The sequence below is a fragment of the Ochotona curzoniae genome, unplaced genomic scaffold, assembly GCF_017591425.1.
Source record: "Ochotona curzoniae isolate NIBS_2020 unplaced genomic scaffold, NIBS_Ocur_1.0 scaffold_1037, whole genome shotgun sequence".
Lineage (NCBI taxonomy): Eukaryota > Metazoa > Chordata > Mammalia > Lagomorpha > Ochotonidae > Ochotona > Ochotona curzoniae.
Genome location: NW_024467083.1, coordinates 10,855,592 through 10,879,477, shown reverse-complemented (window position 1 = coordinate 10,879,477; position 23,886 = coordinate 10,855,592). Strand labels below are relative to the sequence as shown.

At 38.1% G+C, this 23,886-nt stretch overlaps 1 protein-coding gene across 1 annotated transcript in view; it reads right to left on the bottom strand.

Moving 5' to 3' along the window:
• Positions 1-23,886, bottom strand: part of PALMD (palmdelphin) — a 48,639-nt gene that overhangs the window by 987 nt on the left and 23,766 nt on the right. Inside the window, exons 3-7 of the mRNA XM_040998750.1 lie at positions 23,633-23,757; positions 6,504-6,618; positions 6,326-6,359; positions 6,116-6,229; positions 3,617-4,696 (exon numbers count right to left, since the gene is read on the bottom strand). Coding sequence (XP_040854684.1) covers positions 3,617-4,696; positions 6,116-6,229; positions 6,326-6,359; positions 6,504-6,618; positions 23,633-23,757 — 1,468 coding nt within the window. The remainder of the gene's footprint in view (positions 1-3,616; positions 4,697-6,115; positions 6,230-6,325; positions 6,360-6,503; positions 6,619-23,632; positions 23,758-23,886) is intronic.

The following is a 23,886-nucleotide window of genomic DNA, read 5'->3' as shown; positions in this document are numbered from 1 at the left end:
TATTTATTATTATTATCATTTTATGATACAGTTAAAGAGGCTCCTGGGATTTCCCTTATCCCCTCCCCAATTTCAACCCCCCCCACCTAGTTCCCCTATATCATTACTAAAGTATAGTTCTTCATACACAGTCATATGTCCATCATTGCGGACATGGACAATGCCAGAGAGTTCAGCATCCTGTTGTCAAGATATAGTAAACAGAAAGGATTTTTAAAATGTGAATTTAGAATATAAAATTATAACTCTCCTTTAGTATTTTGGTATCATACTCTTTAATATTAAAAACTTAAGAGTTTAGCTGCCTCCATCATGTTTCACAAGAGATACTTTCTTTTTTTTCTTATATTTTTATTTTGAATTTTTGAATTTTGTGGTACAATTTTGTATAGACTAGGATTCTCCCCCAAACTCCCCCCTGACAGATTTTCTCTGTGTTGCTACATTAGTATAGTCCTTCATAAAGAGCCATAATTCCGTCAGGCTAAGAGATACTTTCAAGGCACTGATTATAATGATTGTATAAATGATGTGATACTACATTCATGTGTTTAATATGGCCCAAGAGCTGGTTATTTAACAGTACAATATTGTTTATGAAGTTTTCCAACTTGCAAGTCATATATTAGCTATCATTTTGCAAAGAAAGTGATCCCATCTCTAAAAAGTTTTTCTACAGAAATATGACAAAGAAGCAGCACTATAAAAAAACCGTGATCATTTTTATTGTGACCCCACTTACATGAAATATTCTTATTTCAAGGAAATTAAAGAGCATTACTCTCCTTGCAGCTTTAAGTGGCATGATCATTTGTAGAGACAGGGTTAACTTGCAAGGTTTATAATTCTGGGTTTTGTGGACATTTTCCTTGCCCATAAAAGCCTCAGAAGAACACATAGGAAAGAGACTTTTGAAGGGTTCTTTCAACGTAGAAAAGCCAAGTCCTCTTTTGACCTACTTTTTGTAAACTTGAGATTCTATAAATTAAGCACATCTTGTGTACTGTAGACATTCAGTAAAGTGTGTCAGAATCTGCGTTCCTTTCTCTAAGCCTATGGCAAATGGAAGGTTCAATTCCAGGTTAAAAATGTGGGGCTACAGCATATCAGCAATGGAAGGTTTTTTGGTATAGCAAATAATCTTGGGCTTCTTTTGAACTTCTCTTTTCTGATCTCTGCCACATCTTTCTGTAGTAACTTCCGACACATCATTTCAACTGGCTGAACATGATGGATATGAAATTGTCTTCTTTTCTATATTTCTTGGTACCTACTGGCTACTACAGGTTGACAATTTCAGTACCAATAGCATGTGAATCAAAAATGAGATGCCTCACTTTCTGAAACACCACTGACACTGCTACTGGACAGACTAGAGCTAGAGATATAAGAATAAGTGGGTGAGTACTAATAAAACAGCTAGCTGTCTACTTAGTGGTGGTGGTGGAGGGGGGTGCTGGTGGCTCCAAGGAAACATTGGGGTGGCGACACAACAGTGGGAGTGTCTGACACTGGATCACAACGTAGAACATGGTTGCATTATATTTATCTTAGCAGACAGACATAGTGCTGCCTAAAATTTTCTATCATATTTTTTTATCTGTTCAAAATTTTGACCAAAAAAAATATTGTCTTTTGAATCTCTGGGCTCCACTTTTCCCCACGTTTCTTTTCCCTTCATGTTATGCTTCAAATTAAAAAAATTGCTCTTAGAGACATCCTTGATAAGCATATTAAGGGACTAACACATTCTTAACCATTATGCATATCAGGGCTATTTCTGTTTAGGAGGTGACACACAGCATACATGATGAAGTTGAAAGAAATTTGAGTATTCCAGCATCAGATAGCATTAGGATTTGTGGGAAGGGGCCCAGCCTAGTGGGGCTTGTGAACTTGGAGTGTATGACAGGCTATCTGTTCTTCATATGGAAGTAGCTCTTAAGGGCATACGAAAATATGATCAATTAACATTAAAAGGTATTTAAAAATATCAACTCTTTAATCCATATTCTGAATCACAAAACAGGGACGTAAAACAGTATGATGTATGGATGGCAAGGAATTTGGAATGTTCTGTTTATAAGATACTTTGATTGATAGTACAAAACTTGGTATTGTTACTTTGTCTGGGAAATGTTTTCCTGTTTTTATGATTTTAGTTCAGTAGCATGATTAGTGTTGTCTGGAAGCATTAGTCATTTCCTGTCATTTTCTTTGGGGTAGTTGTGTTGACATGGCTGCAGCAGAAGGAATAGGGTGTTTTGGAGGAGTTGGCTAATATTCAACTTCCAAAGAGGGGGGTTTATAGTGGGTAATGTTACTGCTATTGACCATTCACAGCGTATTCCACTCTTCTCATTGTTTTGAGTTGTCTTAAAAATAAATACAAGATGTAAAGTTTGACTAACAAGCCAAGATCATTCAAAAAGAACTTATTCTCATTGTATGGATTCAAAACCCAGTGATAATCGATGGAGATATGTATACACCTGCCAACGGGTTAGAAATTCTTCTCATAATTGAATTTGCAATTAACATATAACTCCTAGAAATCAAGGAAAGGGTCCGTTCTTTGGAAACCCAACGTTAGATTTCTGGGTTGCAGAGGAAGAAACATTTTAAGCTGTGTGGCTGCAATTACGCTTCTACAGCATTAACTGCCTCAGTTGCTGGATTAGTTAGGACCTAAAGTTTATTGCTTTTTCATGTGAATTCTTCCAGTAGAGATATTTAAAATTACTATTCTTTTCAGATGTCCACAGCCTGTATGGTTAAGCAATTTGACTTATCTGTTTAGCAAAGATAAGCATGATAAACTAAGTTAGGCATTAAAAGTGATTTTTTTCAGACTCTTGTTTATTCTTTATAAATGATAGCAGTTAAAAAACAAAAAGGACTTTAAAATTGAGGAACTATAATTATTGTAGAAAAAGGGTTGAAGTTATTTTCTTTTCTATGCCAAAATATCCAGATAGCTACACGTCTATAAAAATTCTGTAGAGAATGGGGAATGCAAATATAAAAAAGAAAAAATGATTAGTAAACTGGAATGACTATGCCAAGTTAAGTATTACAGATGATGTAAGGCAAGCATATTGTATTTGAAAATGTAGAAAAAATAGTTAATAAAGCTATAAAAATATAGAGAAACAAGATGCAGCAAAGTAATAAAATATCTAGAAAATAATTTGTTTCTGATATTTTCTTATAAATTAAGGCAATTTGTTAACTTATGCTTACCTAGGCTTAAGCTATAGAGAGCACAAATAAGTAGATATTGTCAAACTCAAGAAGGAAGATACATTACTGAAGATCCAACATATAGTGACCCAAACATCTTCACACATAGTAATTCACCTTGACAGAAGACGGAGTTGCTATTTACTTGGGTCAATCAATGAATTATCCTAATAAAGCAATAATTGTTTTAGTGATTTATTTTTGAAGTCACTTAATTACCACCCTGTGTAATGTTAATTTAGACACTATAAATAAAAAAAAAATTCAGGTGGATTCTGATGTGCTCTGAGAAGCCAAACACAAAAGGATTGCTAACCTGGAAAACTGTGTTACATGACCACACAGCATCGGCATGCCTTGCCATTCTTATTACCTGTTAAAGATGGATCCTCAGTCCCATCTCCAGCTACTGGCACATCAAGTGCAGAATGATGGGCAGGGCTGCCTAAGCGTTCTTCTTGTTCTTTCAAAGATATGGAGTTTTTGTGGGGAGAGTTGCGCTTTGTATTTTCTTGGGGACTAACTTCGCATCTTTTTCTAGGAAGCGGTGTGGGTTTGGCGGGCTGGTAAACCTGACTGTGGGGAGCGATGGGATGGTAGGATGGTTTCTCAGCTGTCCCCTCACTCTCCTCCTCTTCATCATCAATCACAACCAGTTCTGCATGGATGATCCCATCATACCCAGCTAAGAGCTTCTTTTCTTCCTCATTCTCTTCTGCCTGTTGATACCCCATGAAGATCATTGTCACGGGTTCTCTGTCATTCATGTCAGAAGGCAGGGAATGGACGATATTATATCTGATGTCCTCTTCTTCCTCCTGGCAAGTGAGTGACTTTACACCTGTTGCTTTGCTGGGGCTTAGCCTGGTCTTTGGAGAGGGTGTATATTTATCTTGTGTGACATTCGATTTTTCACAGGCAGTCATCGGCCTCTTTGGTGGGGTGAGGGGGATCTCCTCTCTCTGTTGAGGTGCTGATCGAGGGTGAGGTACTGGACGAGTGGGACTGATTTGATTGATGTTGTTGCCCCTTTCCTCTGAGAGTCCATTGTCCATATGGTGTGTGGATTCATTTGCATCATTGCCTAGTCCATTAGCTTTAATCTTTATCCTTTCTTGAAAGTTTGGTCCAGGGATAATCTTTTCTTTCTGTGGAGTTGCAGGCCGACAAAATGGATTGGCATACACAGGCTCATGGTATTCTGTTGGGGATTTAGAGTTTCTCTCTGAGGCTTGTCTTAAAAGATCCTCCACCTCCACTGGGGCCAGGCCATCGGTGCCGTTGTATGCTGCAGTGTGATTTGAGCTTACTGCGTAGACTGACTTCTGCCCATCATCATAAACTTTTACTCCTGTACCTTTAAAGTCATCTGATGGGAGAGGTATTGAAGACAGAACTGTGCTTTCTCCAGTCTTCAAATCCTTTTCAACTTTAATTTCCATAGCATACAAAGCTGTTAAGAGAGAAATTTCATTTTCTTTTAATTAACTTTTTCTTTTATAAACTAGCCTGTTTTCATGTTACTCATTTTTATACTAAGTATACTATGATGTTTTAATATAAAATGCTGTCTCTTTGTAAAAATTCTCAATTTTACTAATTAGCTATATAATAACTAATACTGTGATAACTGATTTTTATGAAAAGTTGTATGAAACTGTTGAAAAATTGGAAGACGTTAAGAAAGCAAGCATGGAGAAGAAAGATTGATAATTCCAAATAAGAACAAAGATATCTTTCAATGAATAAATTCAACAAAATAAATTTATGCTTTTTTGCATTCATATACTTTCTGTACTACTCATTTTGCATTATTCAATTACTATGTTATAGTATGCATTACAGTAGATAAAATACCTAAGAAAGTATATTTTATTGTTACTGCTGCACAAGAAGTCTCTTGCCTTATAGAGGAGTGTTCTAAAGTTTTTACAATAGGGAAGTTTAAATTTAAGAGCAAGTATGGAAGAAGGAGAAAGTTGAGAATCGTGTGTTTCGTTCTTGTCACTCTCATTTATAAATAGAGAGGGGGCTGAAAATAGAACAATATCATTTATGTTGAGACAACTGGACCACAAGAACCCAGTCAATTTGGGAAAGCTGAGACCTCAATTATGATTAAGGCAACAACTTGAAGACTACCCAGTTTTAAGACAGCATGAAATTACTCTGGGAATTACTCTGTGTTTGCTTTTGTTGTGTTTTCCTGTATTCCCTTCTGATCGAACCTTGTGTGTTGTAGCTCTTCAAGAGCCTAATGGCTTTTGGCCTTTATGATTACCCAATTAAAACTGCAACTTGTCATTCACAACTTTCCTATCCCACTGTTTAATTTTGGGGTTCACATTCTCATATGCTTACCGTATAGTAAGCATTAAAGCAATGCTACATGAAGGAATGACTGCTGCTTTCAGATGTAGCTCCTCCTACTTAAACATTTCAAGATTTTCTCTCTGCACTGGTATAAACTTACATTTTCCCAGGAACTTGGAAGTATTTTATGAAAAATCATGCGTTTATTCCCTCTTGGGAATAAGCTATGCCTAATTTTACCAAGGAGAATATTCTCATTTAAAAAGGGTTCTTAGTACCAAAAAATGGATGTACTGTGCTAGAAGAGACGTTTTTGAGCAGTGAAGCTTTTCTTTCAACCTTTCTGTCTCCATCTAGCTTGAAAAGGAATCAGATGCATGAAATTAATATTGTAACCTTATCATCCCCACCTATGCAGATGACTTGCATCATACCTCATGGAATCGTCTAATATGACCATTGCTAAATCTGGAAGCATACACTGTCATAGCAAGTGACGACTCTTTGACATTGTAAAACCTGAAATCAAGAATATGCATTGAACAGATTTCCTGTTTACCTTTCCTGTTTTGTTCATCATCTTCTATTCCTTCGTTTCTTTCTTTCCTTAACTTGGAAGGTATGTAGGATTTTGGAAGATCGGGAATATTAGCATAGATGTATTCAATAGATTCTGTAAAATTAATATGAATGCAAAGTAAACATGTTTAGGATAGTAGTTTATTGAGTATATCACAAAATATCCTACAATAGGCAACTCAAAACATACCTCCTGATGCTTCTTCCTTTTCCATCTTCACAGACTATAAGCAAAAAAAAAAACTCTATTATTAATAGTTTATAAAAATAGATGTGTGAATATTCTTTGGAGAATAAAAAAGTACTTGTGGATTCGTTTTGGGAGAGAATCATAAACTTAAAATCAGTTAAAATGGATTTAAACTCACTTTTATTATGTCTTCTGTTGTTCTCTCAATTGATTTTAATTTTTTTAAAATTGCCTCTTCATTGGTTGAGATTTGTAGCTCAGCTTTTTCAAGATCTTGAATTTCTTTCTCAAGCCTGATAATAAAAAAGTGTTTTATTGTTTAATACAATGCAAATGCAGGGTTTTCAAATATGTCTTCCCCACATATAGATTTCACTTGGCAAATGGCATGAAAATAAGCAAATATCCTCTAAGAACATTTAACATAACACTAAACACCATAATCATTACACAGAAGCTAAATAACACTTTGAACATATTTTATTTACTTATTCGAAAAGCAAAAAGGGAGAGGGAGAGATTCAAGAGGCAAAAAGGGAAGGCGAGAGGAAGAGAAAGAGAGAAAGAGACAGGTGAAAGGGAGAGGTGAGAGAGAGAAAGAGTGAATCTTCCATTTGCTAATTTGTTCCCCAAATTGCTGCACCAGCTAGGGCTGGGCCAGGCTGAAGGTAGGAGCTGAGAATTCCACTGGGGTCTGCCATGTCAATGACAGGGATATAAACAGATACAGCCATCAGCAGGAAACTGGACTGTAAGTGGAGCAGCTGAACTGGCAGTCTGATATGGAATGCTGCCGTCCTAAGTGATGGTTTAACTTGTTGCACTCCAAGTGCTAATCACATGAACGATTTTAACTCAAGATTTTTTCCTTTTTCGCAAAGAGGATTTTAGGGAAAATATTTGACCTTTGTCCCATTTTCTTCATCACCATTTCTAATGCTACTTCCAAATAAAGTAGAACAATGTAAAGGAGACAGCCGAGTCAAAAGAAATAGTACATTTACAGTTATTTTCTAATTTTTCTTAACGAAATTTTCCATTTCAATTATTTTGAGAAAATATAATGATTAAATTTGATTTAATAATCATAGCTATTTAATATTTGGAACCTTAAATAGCTTAACACTGAAAATGATTCTGCTTTAATTTCACAGTTTTCTAAGTGTTGTCTCATAGTGGACTAAATATTATGTAGAAATGGAGAAATGGACATGAACAATAGACTCAGCTGGTGATGTCCAGATATTACATTTTCTAGGCAAAAAATGAGCACACATCACCTGAAATTCATAGGGAGATGCACACACACACACGCACACACACACACACACCGCCCCCCCCAGATATTTGAGATTCTGCACGATTACAGTCTGACTTGAACTTTTAAACACTTACAATATCCCATGATATGATGTTGTAGGTACAAAACCTCCTCCATCTCTCCTTCTGCCCTGTCTCCCACCCCTTCACTATTTTTCCTGCGTTCTTACAATGGTATAGTACTTCACCAACTGTCACAGCCCAACGTTTTGCTAATTGTTTCACGACATTGTAAGTCTAGGCAATAGTACAACATTTTTTAAAAAGATATATTTATTTTTACAGCCAAGTCAGATACGCAGAGAGGAGGAGAGACAGAGAGGAAGATTTTCCATCCGTTGATTCACTCCCCAAGTGGCCACAATGGCCAGAGATGAGCCGATTCGAAGCTTTTAGCTGGAGCTTCATTCGTGTCTCCCACATGGGTGCAGGGTCCCAAGGTTTTGGGCCATTTTCCACTTTTTCCCAGGCCATGAGAAAGGAGCTGGATGGAAAGTGGGGCTGCCGGGATTAGAACCGGCACATATGGGATCCTGATGCATTCATGGCAAGGATGTTAGCCACTAGGCTATCTCACCAGGCCATTAATAGTAGAACATTTAATATTATATTATAAAGGTATATTGTAACAGTTTCATGATCTCCATCAGCACACATGTGGCTACTTACTCAATGAACTCCAGAGTCAACACTGTGACTGCTTCTCTGTAGAAAAGCATGAAGTTACTGGCAATCACAGAGTTACTATAAGGCTGGCTCTTGGCAGCCTTGAAACACAGGCAGTTTCTCGGCCAAAGACTCTAAGCTCCAAGGTCAGCTGCCTCAGAGGATGTCTAATTAGATACGGCAGCTGGCACTGGAGATGACAGCTGTGGAAATTTGTGTTATCTAAGATACTTGTCAGTTTTCTTGGCTTGCTTCTTAAAGGTGGTAATGGGCCTGGCAGCTTGAACATCCTCTGCTGATTTCATGTGTCACACCCATGAAAGCCCTCGATGTGGCTTACTGGATCATTCTACATATCGTTTATTTCAGAATTCTCACTTTGGCACTGTTTCTGGTCATTGGTAGCCGAGAAGCTTTTCTTGCATATCACAGAACTCCAAGTGAAATGCAGTCTCCCTAGTTTTTTAAAAAAATGACTGCAGTGTGGTTAGTATGAAAATTCCTTCCACATCCATGGTAGCGCATTTGCCATTAACACAGTTGTGGGCATATGTGTTGGTAAAGTACAAAACCCTGTTGTGAATTCTGTCCCGTCTCTACTACTCACTTCTAGGGAGTCAGTTTCCTTCACCGCTTTGTAACGGCTTTGTAATGTATGTATAAGGGGGGTAGGAAGCTGCTTGTATTTCTGCATGAAAACAGTTTTGAGGCTTGGTTGCTCCACTTCTCTGCTAATACACCTTACAAGGCGGCAGAAGATTGTGCAGATTCTAGAGTGCCTGCACTCACATACGGAGCCTGGATGGAGTTGCAGCTACCTGGCTCCTCCTGTCTTGTGTAGAACTGGCATCTTGACTACCTGGGGAGTGAAAATTTCCCTCTCCTCTCTTGGTAACCTCTTGGTAGCCTCCTTGGTAATCTGAATCAAGTTGCTAGCCCATTAACATGTTCACCTAACATTCACTTTGTCCCAGATAATATTTGATATCATAGGGATATGACAGTGAGCTCAACAAAGGACTTATCCTTGTGGAGCATAACTCCCAATGGAAGTAAATACACTAGTACAGAAGCTACCAGCCTTTTCTGTAAAGGGTCAGCTACAAGTACTAAATATTTATTTTAGGCTTTGTAGTGTAAATGTGGTTTCTGTTACATAGTTCTTTGTTTTTCCTTTCTTTTTATTTTAAGATATTTTAAATATAGTAAACATTCTTAGCTTTCATCTGTATATATAAAAAATCAAACTGAGCCTCAGTTTGCCAAGCCTGGCTTTAATAAATGCATATAATGTATATGTGATATGTTTGCACAGACATAGACATACACATGCAGTCATGTGCCCTATAATGACCTTGTTGTCAATGGAAGATCGGAATATGGTGGTGGTCTCATAAGATTATACTGTATGGTTAGGAGTTTCATCCAGATCCACCTCATGAGTGCAAGGGCCCAAGAAGTTTGGCCATCTCCTGCTGCCTTCCTGACACATTAGCATGGAACTGAAGCAGAAGTGGAGCAGCCAGCACTCGAACCTACGTCCATACAGGTTGTCAACGCTGCCTACTATGTCATGGTGCCAGACCCAGATTGATTGTTTCAAGGAGTATAAACCAAGAAGTGTAGTCATTAGTCAGGGAGTATACGCATCTACTGCATTGGTTTTCAACCAAAGGTGGTTTTGTGGTTGGACTTAACTTGGGGAGTGCTGCTGACACTTAGTAGGTAGAGTCTAGCAATGCTGCTGCACAGCACAGAGCACTTTCTGTGCAGCCAAAACCTAGTTGTTCCAAACTGTCAGTGTCATTGAAACCGAGAAATGCTGGATATTTAAACAATGTGCCACACTACAAAATCTTGATCATGTTTTACAAGGGATTTGTTTGTTTTTATGGGGCTGATATTTTAACCTTTTTCTCATTATATCTTTACGCTCTGTTTTCTCGCTTTCCAATGAACATCTAAATGTGTGGAGATAATAACCACTTCTTCCTAGTTCAGTGACAATTTGCCCTTATAAGAATACTCAGTTCTGATTTCAAGCTCAAATAATGGAAGGCTAATCTAACATAAGTTAGATTCATATTGAACAACTTTCCAAAGGCTGTTTTGTGGGAGAGAAAAATTTAGTAAGTGTAAATGGAGTGTTTAGGAAGTGTGTATGGATACGTATGTATTATGTGCCTGTATGTAGATGCCTATCTGAATTGCACACAAATGTAAAATTGAATTTATTTGATGCAGAAAGCTTCTTGGGAGGTTACTGTGGGATAACGCTTTAACCTTCACCTCTCTATCTTTCCTTGGCTGGGTTAGAATTTCCATAAGTGCTGACATTCCCTGGTTAGAAGGTATTACTTTCCAAATGGGAATTGAGCTCTTTGAAATGTTGATTCAGTTTGGACAGAAGCAAGCCGCAGAAACACCAGAGAAAAGCAGAGAAAAAGAATATTCTTTTTGATGCTTTCCAGGATCTTAGGTGCGGCCTGGTGGACGAGTTAATAGTTCTCACAATTTCTATGTGATGGTGGGCAGGTATCACGTGCCAATGTAGATAAGCAGAGTACATGAATAAGGATTTGTAGTGCTAACTGCTCCTAGAATTCTTATTCTCCTGCGTGCTTGCTGGGGGGAAAGAGGGACATTTCCAAGCGCTGCCTAAATGAAACCAGGTAGCTTTCCTTTCCCATGCTGTTGTTGTAATAACCTTCCTTAATCCTTACACGATAACTTCCCCAGTCCAATTCCAACATACTATTTTTTTTTTTTTTGGTCTTAGAGGAAAGTGCTGGATGCATCAAGAGGTTATTTTAGAAGGCATTTTTTTCTGCTGCTCAGGGTCAATTTATCTCAGTTTCTGGTGGAGTTACCAAGGACTAACAACCTGATGCAATTTGCCACTGTGGCCAGATTGGGATTCGCCAGTTAAAGAGTAACCACAATCCAATGCAAACATTTACTTTCTTTTGTTTGTTAGCAATTACAGCAAAACATAAAGAAAGGACATTGTGTATGTACAAGATACCAGATGCTGGCCTCATTGGTCCACACCACCCCTTCATGAGTTCTGTATTGGTTCCATTTGACAGTTGAACAAACTGAGCACTTAGAAAGGCAACTGGCTCTAGGCTTAGCAAGACAGAATTTGAAAGCAAATCTCAGCCTGAGTTCTTAGTAGTTCTTGAATTAGAGCTCCTGTCTGTGGAAAAAGTTGTCTTACAATGGATTATTATGCACTTAGATCCAGCAATCATTTCAGTCAGCAGTATAAAAGGAATTTATATTTTCTTTGAGAATAAAGAAAGTGAAGTCTGAAATGATAATTGGGAACCATGAACATGTAAAAGTGCTGACCAATCTTAACCTTCATTGGGTTTACTTTGTTATACTGGGAAAATTTTTTTCTTAGTGTTTCAGCCAATAGGGTGAGAATTAAGGTTATAATGGCCCTTTTGCTATGCATTTTGAAAGGACTCATCAATACTTACATCTAAGGTCCCAAAATTCTTACATTAAAAGCTAGGATGGCACCTGAATGAGAGCCAAATTATCTCTTTTCTGGGAAAACCTGAATGATCCGGGGTTAAATCCAGGCTGTACTGCTGCTCGTGCATGCTTGCTCTCTGTGGGAGGTCATAAGGACAGGGTACACCGTGACCCCGGGGAGCCCCATGGCAATAGCCATAGCACATTGAGACCTTACCCTGACCGGATCACTGGCCATACAGGCGAGAGCAGTGGGCTGCACCCCAGTTTCTTCTCAGTCCTTAGACAAGCTGTGCAACTGTGAGAAGTCAGTGTGCCCCCGGTTATTTGCCAGCCATACGTGATATATGTGACTTACGGCATACCTGCCAGCCAGATGTGGTATATATGACCTGCAACATGATTGGAGGGTCCAGAGAGATACAGATACCTTCTAGTCAATTTTAGCGCCATTGGTGGGTGGGAGGATTGTAAGGAGATGCCCCATGCCTTCCCCTTAGTCTATGTAAATTTGTGCTTGCTTTACAATAAATGGACATGCTACACAACCACATTGTCTCTGGTGATTCTTGCTGAGAAACATTGTCACCTCATCTGCTTGGCGGTTGTGGGGGTCTGCTGGTCAGAAACCCCTGCCCCCTGACTCTTATTCCTCTGAGACTAGTTGAAGGAAACCAGGACGAACCGCTTTCTGTCCTCACACTGTTTCCCAAGCTAAACAAAAAAGGATTCTGGCTCTTTTGGGGCACACAGATTCTCAAAATGTCTTTATCTGCATTCTACATGAAATTCTGCTTATATGGGGAGTGATTATAACCTTGACTCTTCTCTTTGGCCAAAGAGTCACTTCTTTTTCTTCTCCATTGACTGTTGGAAGAGGATAAGGCAGCTTGTGGTCTACCTGTATTATGGGAACGTTTATTTGAAAGCCTACATTTTTAAGGGAAGGAATGATTTTTTTTCCCCATTCTAGTCTTGGAAACAAAAAGTGAGCTTATAGGAAAGAGAACACTTTTAGCTTAATAATGAACTCTTTCAAATTTACACTTTCTCATTTGGGGACTAGTCATCATGTTCAGTAAGCTCTGTCTTAAAGAGAACATTGGGACATGTTTGTAAACTTCTAGTACAGGTTGGAGCAGCTTCTTGATGACTACTAGTTATAACTTTTTTTCTTCTCAGTGGAAAATTACCAAGTGTAATTAAGGAATTGATTTTCAACTTCAATATGAATAAGTTTACAGCAAGCATGGTAATCACATAACTAAGGTAAAAACTTGTCTTTAAATATATACATATATATATATTTTAAAGATTTATTTTATTTTTATTGGAAAGGCAGATAGACAGAGAGCAAGATCTTCCATCCCATGATTCACTCCCCAAGTGAGTGCAACGGCCCATGCTATGCAGATCCGAAGCCAGGAGCCTCTTCCGGGTCTCCCACACGGGTGCAGGGTCCCAAAGCCTTGGGCCGTCCTCCACTGCTCTCCCCGGCCACAGGCAGGGAGCTGGAAGGGAAGGGGGGCCGCTGGGATTAGAACCGGCGCCCATATGGGATCCCGGGCGTGCAAGGCGAGGACCTTAACCACTGCGCCATCGCGCCAGGCCCACATATATTGTTTTTGATAGAGAAACTCAGCATGCTCTACTATTATCAGGGTAATTGTCATAACATTTATGAGGGTGATGTTTAAAAAATGTTAGAAGAAACAACAGTCTGATCTATGTTGATTACCTGTTATTTCCCCCACCAAATCCATTCTTCTAGTTCTTACAGTAATTTCTATTATTAAATTTACTAGATTTTATGAATGTCCTTGACTATAAATTCCATTTCCCAGCATCCTTTGCATTTTATGGAGCCATGTGATTGAGTTCTGGAGGCAGGATATTAGCAGAAGTGATCTCTGCAACTTTTAGATCATATCCTTAAAATAGAACTGTTTGCCCTCCGTTTATCTTGCCCTTCCTGAATTGGAATGCAGATGTGGTAATGATGACGTGGCTTGTACCATACAGCTAAGGGCATCCCCCCAAGGGAAAGCAGAGCAATAAGATCAAAAGAATGAGGATCTCTCAAAAACCTCCTGGACCCCTCCTGCCCCCGTCCTATTGAATATCCATCAGTTAGGACTGATACGTGAATGAGAGAAACTAACTTTTCCACCTTGGTTAAAAAATTGCTTTTAAGGATTATTCTGAAACAACAAAAGCAATTTGCTAAAAATCACAGATTTTATGAGATTATTCATTTTTCCCCACTAATTTGTAGCGTTACTCATTAAAATGTACATTTCAGAGTGTTAATTAGTAAACAGAAATCCATCAGTATTTTAACTCTGGTAAAGCAACTTATACTTCTAAATTTTATATCATATTTGACATATTTTGTGTTTACAACTTGATAATATTGAATGATTAGGGACTTGCAAGGGAAAGGATTTTTTTTCTTTTGCTAAACAGTTCAACAGTTCATCTGAATGAATAGCTATGGAAACTAACTCAATATTTTTGAATCCACATGATTTACTTTAGTTGGGCAATCTTGATTGCAATGCATTAGCTACATGTAATGGGGAGATAAGTTACTATTAATGGGTTAGAGGTTAAAGATATTATAATTTTATAGATAACTTGGCTAATAATATGGTAATATCAAGTCACATATTAGTATCATTAAGTGTATGTATTCTAGTAGAAGTTGAGCATTTTTATGATGTTTTTTTCTTGTTTGTTAAAGTTGGAACCTGACATATTTTGTCAAACACTTAATAAGTCTTTAGTAAGGACCTGAACCAATTACATGTCAGGCATAATTGCTCCACTACAATATAAAAGCATACCATAAAAATCTGAAAACTACTTCCATGCACAGAGATGTAGGTAGCAAATATTATCTTAGGATCAGTCACTGTCTGGGGCTAGCATTGTGGTGTAACAGGTTAAGCTGCTATCTGCAACACCCAAATTTCATATGGGTATCAGTTTGAGTGCTGGTTGCTTTGCTTTCAATCTAGCTCTCTACTTATGTGCCCAGAATAGCAGTAGCACATGACCCAAGTCCTTGGTCCCCTGCACCCATGTGGGAGACTTGGCTGATGTTCCTGATTCTTGGCTTTGGCCTTGAACAGCCCTGGCTCTTGGTGACAATTTGGGTAGTGAATCACTGGATGGAAGATCTGTTCTTATTTCTCCCACTCTCTGTTTCCATGCCTTTCAAATAAAAAAATACATTTAAAAAAAATCAGTCATTGTCAAAGGGCATGTGTGCAACAAGGATGATGTAATTTACCAGTGTAAATGATTACATGTAGGCTTGCCAGGGAGATAAAGGGCATTTGGCATATGGCAAGCACCAACTTTGCTCTGAGCCAGATCTGTTGCCTTAGCATTCAAGAATAATCCTTAGCATTCAAGAATAGGACAAGCAACACAATGCCACAGCTTTAAGATAACTTGAAGCAGGAAGCCAACAAAACAATGCTATTACGACAAGTGTCAGTCTGCTCTGAACACTGCGAACAGAGCAGATGTTTACAAAAATGAGTAATTTATGATTAAATGTGAGCAGCTTTTGCATGGGCGAATCTCATCTCCTAATATAAATATTCAAAGATAAATAATTGTCTTATGGCCAGATTATATTATTAGAATTTGAAACTGCCACATAGGCAGGTGATGTTACCAGGAAGTAATTTGCTTCCAGAACAAACCCTTTCAAGCAGAATAGTATTTCATAAATATTTATTTTCAATGATAAAGAAAAGAAACAGCATGTTTTCGTGTGATCAGTCACTGTCAACTGCAAGTTACAAACGTAAGTTTTAAGTAAGTGCAGCAAATACCTGCCCCAGAGATTGGTGTGGAGTGAGGAATTGGTTAATTACGGGATTCTCAACTTCTGTGGCAGGATAGAAATGGTGTATAGTCTTCAGTTAGGTTCCATAAGAAACATGTCAATCATCTAGCAAGAACCAAAAATTGGAATAATAATTCCATTTGATCACTAACCAGGTGTCATGAATTTCTTAAGTGGTCTTTACCTTACATTTTTGACAGAACACTGCACTTTAGCTGAAGATTGTTTATTCATGTCTTGTTGAGTTCTTTTTTTCTTAAAAAACATGGAAAGATATCCTAGTGAATGAACTGCTTGTAATTATCCATAGAGTGAACTAACCAATTACAAGCAATGGTGTAGACAGTCATCAACTTTCCCAGTTCAGACAAAATCACTACTTAAGCCTTGTAATCCTTCACTCACATTCTCAAGCAACATTGTAGAGCATCCACTATATTTTGCACCCACTCCATTTTCACTTTACTTCTTAATGTTAATTGTTCACATTTGGTATTGAGAACTGATCAGCGTTATTTTAAGAGTAACATATATATGAGCCTCAAACTTAATATAATATGGAATAAACAACAAGGACCTGTTAACCTTAGGCGATCAAAGTTGTCTGAGTGATATTTGCTATATGGCAGACAAAAGATGCATGGTGAGTATGCATATAGATGTTTTCTGAGTTGGTAAGTTTAGTCATGAGGAACACTCCAGGGGAAGAATGAGCCTAAATCCTATGGACACACATGGATCCTGTTTCATAAATACAGTGAGCTCTTGCCCTTGAACATTGTTCATTTCTGCTGGAGAGTTGGATAATATATCACTGAAAATATTTTTTCTCCCATTTTCTGGATTACTCAGTTTATTCATTTGCTGTTTCTTCTCTCATGTCAAAACAGCCAAAAACTATGACATTTCTGTATTGGTAGTTCAAGGCACTAAATTTGAAAAAATGAATGGCTCAAAAAAGAGGCAAACACAAGAGCCTGGCATGATAGCGTAGTGGTTAAAGTCCTCACCTTGCACATGCCAGGATCCCATATGGGCACCAGTTCTAATCCTGGCAGCCCCACTTTCCATCCAGCTCCCTGCTTGTGGCCTGGGAAAGCAGTCAAGGATGGCCTAATGCCTTGGGACCCTGCACCCATGGGGGAGACCCGGAAGAACTCCTATCTCCTGGCTTCGGATTGGCTTAGCTCCAGCTGTTGTGGTCACTTGGGGAGTGTACCATCAGACGGAAGATCTTCCTTTCTGTCTCTCCTCCTCTCTGTACATCTGCCTTTCCAATAGAAAACAAATAAGAGGTAAGCACAAAAATAAATTTGCTTTGAGGAATTTTTGATTCTGCAGTGTCCTCTAGAAGACAAAAGATTTATGTAATGTAAATCCTTAGTGATATTTAATGAAATGAATCAGAAATAAGCAGGATGGGGCATGATGGAAAGGGACTGGAGTTGGCAAGTCCTAGGTGTGACTCATGGTATAACTGCTTGGGACGTTTTGTGCATTAACATCCTTGTGTGTAAATTGAAGCGCCTTAGAATCCCTCAAGGAATTGTCATTCTCAGACTAATACATAAAATGTGCTGCATAAAGGGCAGCAGTGACTGGACTGATATGGGGTGGGGTGGACCTGCAGAGTTATCCTAATCCACTTTCAGCCTATCATGGTAGAAGTGTGCACATTATTCAGGGTCAATAACTATGTAATACTCATTTATTCTAGCATAGAAAAGTTTGGGAGGTTCAAATCAGAAATAATATTAGAATATGTGGATAAGGTAATAAACTGCAATATGAAGGAAATAGAGATGCAGAGAGAGTTAACAAGATGTTAAAATGTGCCTTCAACAGCTGCATCAATAACCATGGCACTGGTACCATATAAACTTGACCCGAAGATAAGAAGGAGTCTATTGTTTTTGTTTTTTGAATGATTTCAAAGCCTTATTACCGTGTTCATTAGAGCTCATGCCATTGTTTCGGTTTCCTCATTGGGTCTCCTTAAAGTGAGGTATTTTAAAATCTGTTCATTCGTCCATGTTTCCATCATCATCCACTTTTCTCATTCATCCACTAAGCTGTGCACTCAAGGGTATTCACTGGGGCTGATGTGTGTTTGTATGTTGGTGGGGTTGAGTGGGTAGATTTATCTTTTTGTGTGAGAAGTTTGGTTCACTTAGCTTCTTTTGTCAACTTAAAAATGATGCTCTTGAATTAAAAATAATCATACTATCTGCAGAATTAAAAACAACAGATGAGCTATTACAAATCTGGTAAAGCAATTAGTTAAATATGGAGAGTGAGAAATATGCTTGGAATGAGTTTGACTCATGTAATTGCCTCAGAATAACTTTTAAGTGTTTCTAGGCAACAGCACATTTATGAGGGAAAAAAATGATAGAGTTTTTTTTTTTAATTCTTTTTCCTTTCATTTCTGTCTTATGTTGTAACAAGGGAACAGTTTGCCTAACTTCCTGCTATGTAATATTAGATATGGCTAGTGGGTTCAGAGCAGAAAAGCAGCAAATGGTAGTTTCTTGCAGCATATTTTGCTTGAGATTTTCGAAATTATTTATTCAGTTTATTTTAAAGGCACACAGAGAAAGAGACCTCCAGATGTTCATAACTGCTGGGACTGGGCTGGGCCGAAGACAGGAGCCTGGAACTAATCTGGGTCTCCCCTGTGGTTCTGGGGACACAAGAAGCAGAGATGGGACTCTAAAGCATGGCTTCCCATGTGTGGTGTGGGTGTCCAAAGCAACAATGTAACCATGGGCGTAAACATGCCTCTATTGAAATGCTGGTCTCTCGGATAAAATTGACCCGCATAGATAGGTAAGAGCCCCAAGTACGAATAAATGTGGGTAGAAATCACAATGAGCCACACCTGGAAATCTAGAAACATTGATGTAAAGAAAACCATTGAATCTTTATATTTTTACATCAGTATTTTGATTCCCTTTTGAAATTGAATCCTGCATGCTGTCTTTTGAGCTGACCCAGTTAACTCAAGTTAACTTAATATTCTGTTTAGCAGAATGCATCTTCTCATATTCTGTCTCCACGTGTGGAAGAGTTTTCCTTAAATTATGGGATGTGGCTACAGCTGCTATAACAACCCACTCCTTTGCTTTTTTTCTGTGACATTTGAAGGTACTAAAAAAATTGATGGAAAAACGAGATTTAAAAAAGTAAGTTTATTTTGGTTCATAGGATGTTTGAAATCCGCACATCTTTAGAAAGAAATAATACGTACTTTCCACGAACTTTTTGAAGACCAACATTGCTTATTCGAACTGCATGAGGATGCAGCTTCTGTTTGAGGACAAATAAAAGTCCTCTGAAAGAAGTGAAAGGTTAGAAGGGTGCTTTGGAATATGAAGAAAAGTCCTCACTGGGGAACATTTAATCATGAGTAGCTTATCCTCCTTAAAGGGAATGTAGTGTGTTTGCATCATTCTCCTTGACAGTTAACCTTTTATATTTTATGCTCATGACATTTCTGTCAAGCACTCAGTGTGTTCCAGTTAAAGTCAGAGGTCTCTGGACCCAATTCAAGCAGCAGACAGTGTCTGGAGGGGAGCCTGATGCAAGGTCTTTTGGTGGAGGGCAGTCATGGAGAACAACGGGGCTGCTGGAGAAGGAAGACAAGCCCAGATGGGAACAAACTGTTGAAGGATAGCTCCTCTGGACACTTCTTGGGGCTGTTGTTTTGGGTGTGGAATGTTCAAAGGAGGAAAGCAATGGCAATGTCAGAGCAAGATTTTTAAATATTTATTTGTGCACAGGGATAGTTGGACTGAGCAATTCGTGTCCTTGTGTCTAAATCAAATAGCAAATTGTTCAGTAAGCACACGAATAGTAGGAGGCAAACTGAGACCCTAAACAAAGTAATTCATAAGGATACATTCAATAGTAGCTTTCCTCACATTTCCTCCTAAGGTATTTATCAGTGCACCTGTCAAAGTACTGCGTGATATTCCTCCTATGTTATGAATGTGACTCAGGGACAGAAATCTTACAAACCCACTTAGCTGCTGAAATGTTTCCTGTCTTTGGGAGAAAAGAAATGAACAAATGAAGGTGCTTTGCGTAAAGGTATGTTTTAGTCAAGGAACCTTTTGAGTGTTTTACATATGCTGAATATTCAAGTGAATACTTACACAAAATGGTGCATTTAAAGTGAAGTTAAAAAAAGAAGAGGTAGAGTGTATTAAATTTAATTTTTATAAAGTTTTTCTATAGGATCTGAGATGTGAATTTTTTTATACCTAGAACTTTTAGTCATGTTTTAAACCTAGGCTCTTAATTTTTTAATTGTATGACTTGGAGTGTGTTAGTCCCTGTAATAGTCATTTTTCTTATGTGTTAAAGGTCACCTACCCCATAGGATGAGAATTTAATGAAATCACAAATAAGGAGGACTTATCAGGGTGTCAGGTGCACATCTTCTATACATAGTAAGTATAATCTTTACATTTAGAAATTTTGTAATTTAATCTGCATTAAATCTCATTATTAACATTTTAGCTTTTAAGCCACAAAGAATTCTATAACTATTCCTGAATAGAAAGAATCTTAATTGATGATATCCTCAGCTTGCCCTCAAGAACAACAGTGTTTAACCTGGGTAAAAGTTCAGGCCATGTCCTTCATGTAAGCATTTTAGACCTTAACAGGAATCAGTATTTAGCTATGTGTCAGGCACTCGAAGTTTTTCTTTCCCCAGCATCCCCTGAAGTGTCTATAATTATCTTACTGGTACTGACCAGGAGACTGAGGTTCAGAGAACTGGAGGGACCCGGCCAACTTCCTATAAGCCATGGTCAACAGAACAAGCAATTTGGCATGTTCATTAACTGTCTCACAGAACCATGGACACAGAAGGAATGAGATGTTCAAGGGCGAAGTCTACTCTACTGTGGACCCCGAGGTAATGGCAATGTTTCTATTTTGATATTCCCATTAAACTTATCCTCTAGCTCAGAAGCTTGGCAGGATGGCAAATGTCACCCTTGAGCAGGCACCTAAGTCAGGGGATAAATCACATTCAGAGTTTGGTTACTTTCCCCGTGCTTTGTCTAGTTCAACTACATCAGTTGGTGTGACTGCTATTCAGCATGAACAAGAAATGATGCTTATTTCGCGGGCAATAAAAGCTTCTTAAGCACTGTGGGTAGTTGTTTTGGAGAGATTGAATTAGAAAATCTGCCCCGATTATGTAGTAATTTTAGAAATGTGTTAAAGGAGAATGTTCAGTTAACAGATAAAGCTGCTTTGGCAATGTGATTTCTATAGTGTGGCGCTTCTGCAAGGGCTTCTTAGTACAGACAAGGCACACATATTTTTAATCAGATAAACATACTTCTTGACCATGAGGGCATAAACTCTTTACCAATTCTTTGTAAATACATCTTTTCCCCCTTAGGTCCATTCCTTAAACAAAGTAGTTTGCTGATTATTAGAGATGATGCTTGTCTACAGTAGGGATTTTGTTACCTATAGAAAATTTATATCTATAGCTGTCTTTTTGTTTTCCACCTGAATGGCAACAAACACGACTTGCTTTGAGATCCGTGTTTATCTACCTTTTCTTGGCTCTATGTCTTAATGAAGTGCCTTAGCTAACTGTGAAATGAGTTAATGCTTTTAGTATTTCTGTGAGCATTAAATCATTTCATATAAGTGCTATAAATTATGCAAGTCTTCACAAATGATCTATACTGTGATTCTTATTTAGATTTATGAACTAAAATTATTTGATGTTCATTCGTGGGATAGCATCCTGAAGGTCTGAACTATTGCTGTAATGAGATGCTGGAAATGTGGTAACGAATGGATGTGTAACTGGTAGTTTAGCAAAGAGAACTGCTGGACATGGAAGAGGATCTGGAGTGGTGGGAACTGTTTGGAGAAAGGAGTACCAAGGGCAAGTTCATGCATAAGAGCCCTCCCAAAGTAGGAGATTTCTCTCCAGCCCACACAGGTTGTTGTGTGCTGTCATGTTCTAGTCAGAGTAGGGCAATCAGAAGAATCAATCCTGGATCATTCCTAGTTGTGTGAATTCCTTAATTCCTTTGAAAAAAAAAGTGAAGATAATATAACCTATCCCACAGGGTTGGGAAGATTAAATGGGACTAGGTGTGTAAAGTGTAGGGTAATATGGCCCTTGAATATATCCTTTTTTTGTTTTTGGTCAGACAGAGGTCTACCAAGACAAGCCAGGATCACTACTGCTAAGATGTCTGTACTTCTCAGATCATTCAGGCAAGGTCTGAAAGCAATCAGTAGAGTCCTCATAAGCACTTTGGGATTACTCAGAATGCTGTCCAAAATTGTTAATAGAGTTTGAGTATATGTAGCTACTTCAGTTATCAGGTACAGGCAAAATTGTAGGTGTTCAGTGTGTGGAAAGACTTTAAAAGGAGGCTCACAGGGGAACAGGAAGGGACTGTGCAGGGCGGGGGAGGGATTTGCAGGGATTTAAGTCAGAACTCCTTCAGAGATAATGGTTCTGGGCTGAGGAACGAGAAAAGTAAACATCAGCTTAAGCCAGACAAAATAACGGAATTTTCCAAATTTTTGGAATTGATTCATTGGGTTAAGTGCTTATTACCTGATATTTGGACAACTGATATAATTGCCCAAGACTTTTTTTATTTTAAAATCATTTCTAAAAAGGTAGCTGCTGGTAATTTTAGTTATTAAATACACAAGTGCATGCAATGAAGCAACTAAAATTGAAATTATTTGAAATAAGAAAACTCGTTCCACCCATGAGGTCAAATTTAGCCCCAATGTGATTTTTTTTGTATAATATGGAATGTATGGATGACATACTGTAGCAGAACTATTGAATTCATTTTCAAGATCATTTTTAAAAGGCTTCAGTAGAGATAAAGTAAGTTAAGTTTTGAAAATCACCTGTATTTCAAAGATGGGTAGATTTTACACTATCATCATGATTGTCTTCTAAGAAATTCCATTGTGTCTTTTCCATATCCATTTTTTACATGCTATTTTTTGTTGGTATGCTAATAGTACCATTTCAGGTTTCAAGTTCCCTGTTCTTTAAGTACTTCATTTCATTTGAATCAAGATAATTTAAAAAGTTTACTTGTTACCCCTGGAGGTCGCTTGCCTTTACTGATTGTGTAGGATGTGCAGAAAAGGACAATGGTATAAGCTGAGCACTTCTGATTAAATGATCGAGGGGACAGGAGAAAGGAAATGTTGGCTAAGTATCCCTAGGATATCCCCTCTTATCAGGTGTCATGGTTGTGACTGGAAAGAGTGTGGGAGGGATGAGAGCAGGAAGGACAAAATGAACACAACTGCAGACCTGTCACCTGTCCTGAGGTAAGACAGAAAGCTGGGCTGTAGGACTGTGTGTGCCTGTCAAGTCCCAGGAATGCCTCATAGTTTAGGATATATATTCCAACATTCTCAACAATACTAATAGATATTATGTGGGAAATATGTTTAGAGAATTACTGAGAAGTGAAGACATGTTGCAGTGCACATCTGCTCTCCAGAATAGAAGAAAGAATCCCACTGAGACTGTTAAATATATCTTGACAATGGGAAGCAGGCCTTTCTACCATTGTCTATCCCTACGATGTCATGATACACTTACATAGCAGAGTGACGGACTTGTGACTGTTACTGAAAGATTATACTATCGTATTTATATAGGGGAAAGCAGTGGGTGGGAGGATGAATGTGGTGGGTGGAAAGGAAAATTCCTGAGCCCATGGACATGTGTCTTCAAAAATAAAAATTAAAAAAAGATAATGATGTATACTTTAAAAACAAATTTAATGCATGTTCAGATGATGCTTACAGTCAAATTTCTGGTGTTACTTTCTAATATATTTCTCTAACATTTTTTGGCAATCCAAATGAAAGATCACCTTGCACCTTTGAAAATGAGGACGGCTCCTTTACTTACAGCGTGGAGTGTAGCAGTGAGGCCATACCTGTGGATGCTTTGTTCTAGAATCTGGATCTGGTACTGGTCCTGTTGATTTTGCTTCTTCATCTCTTCTTGTTCTTTTCCACTGCTGATTCCATCCAGAAGCCATTTCTCCCTCAAGGCCTTTTTCTGAAGTAGGAAAATATCAAGATGTTCTCTATGTATATATAACCCATATCAAGGTGTCTCAAGTGGCATTTTAATTGTGACACAAACATCTGCCCATATCTTATGGTTTAAATAAAGTTAAAGCACTTT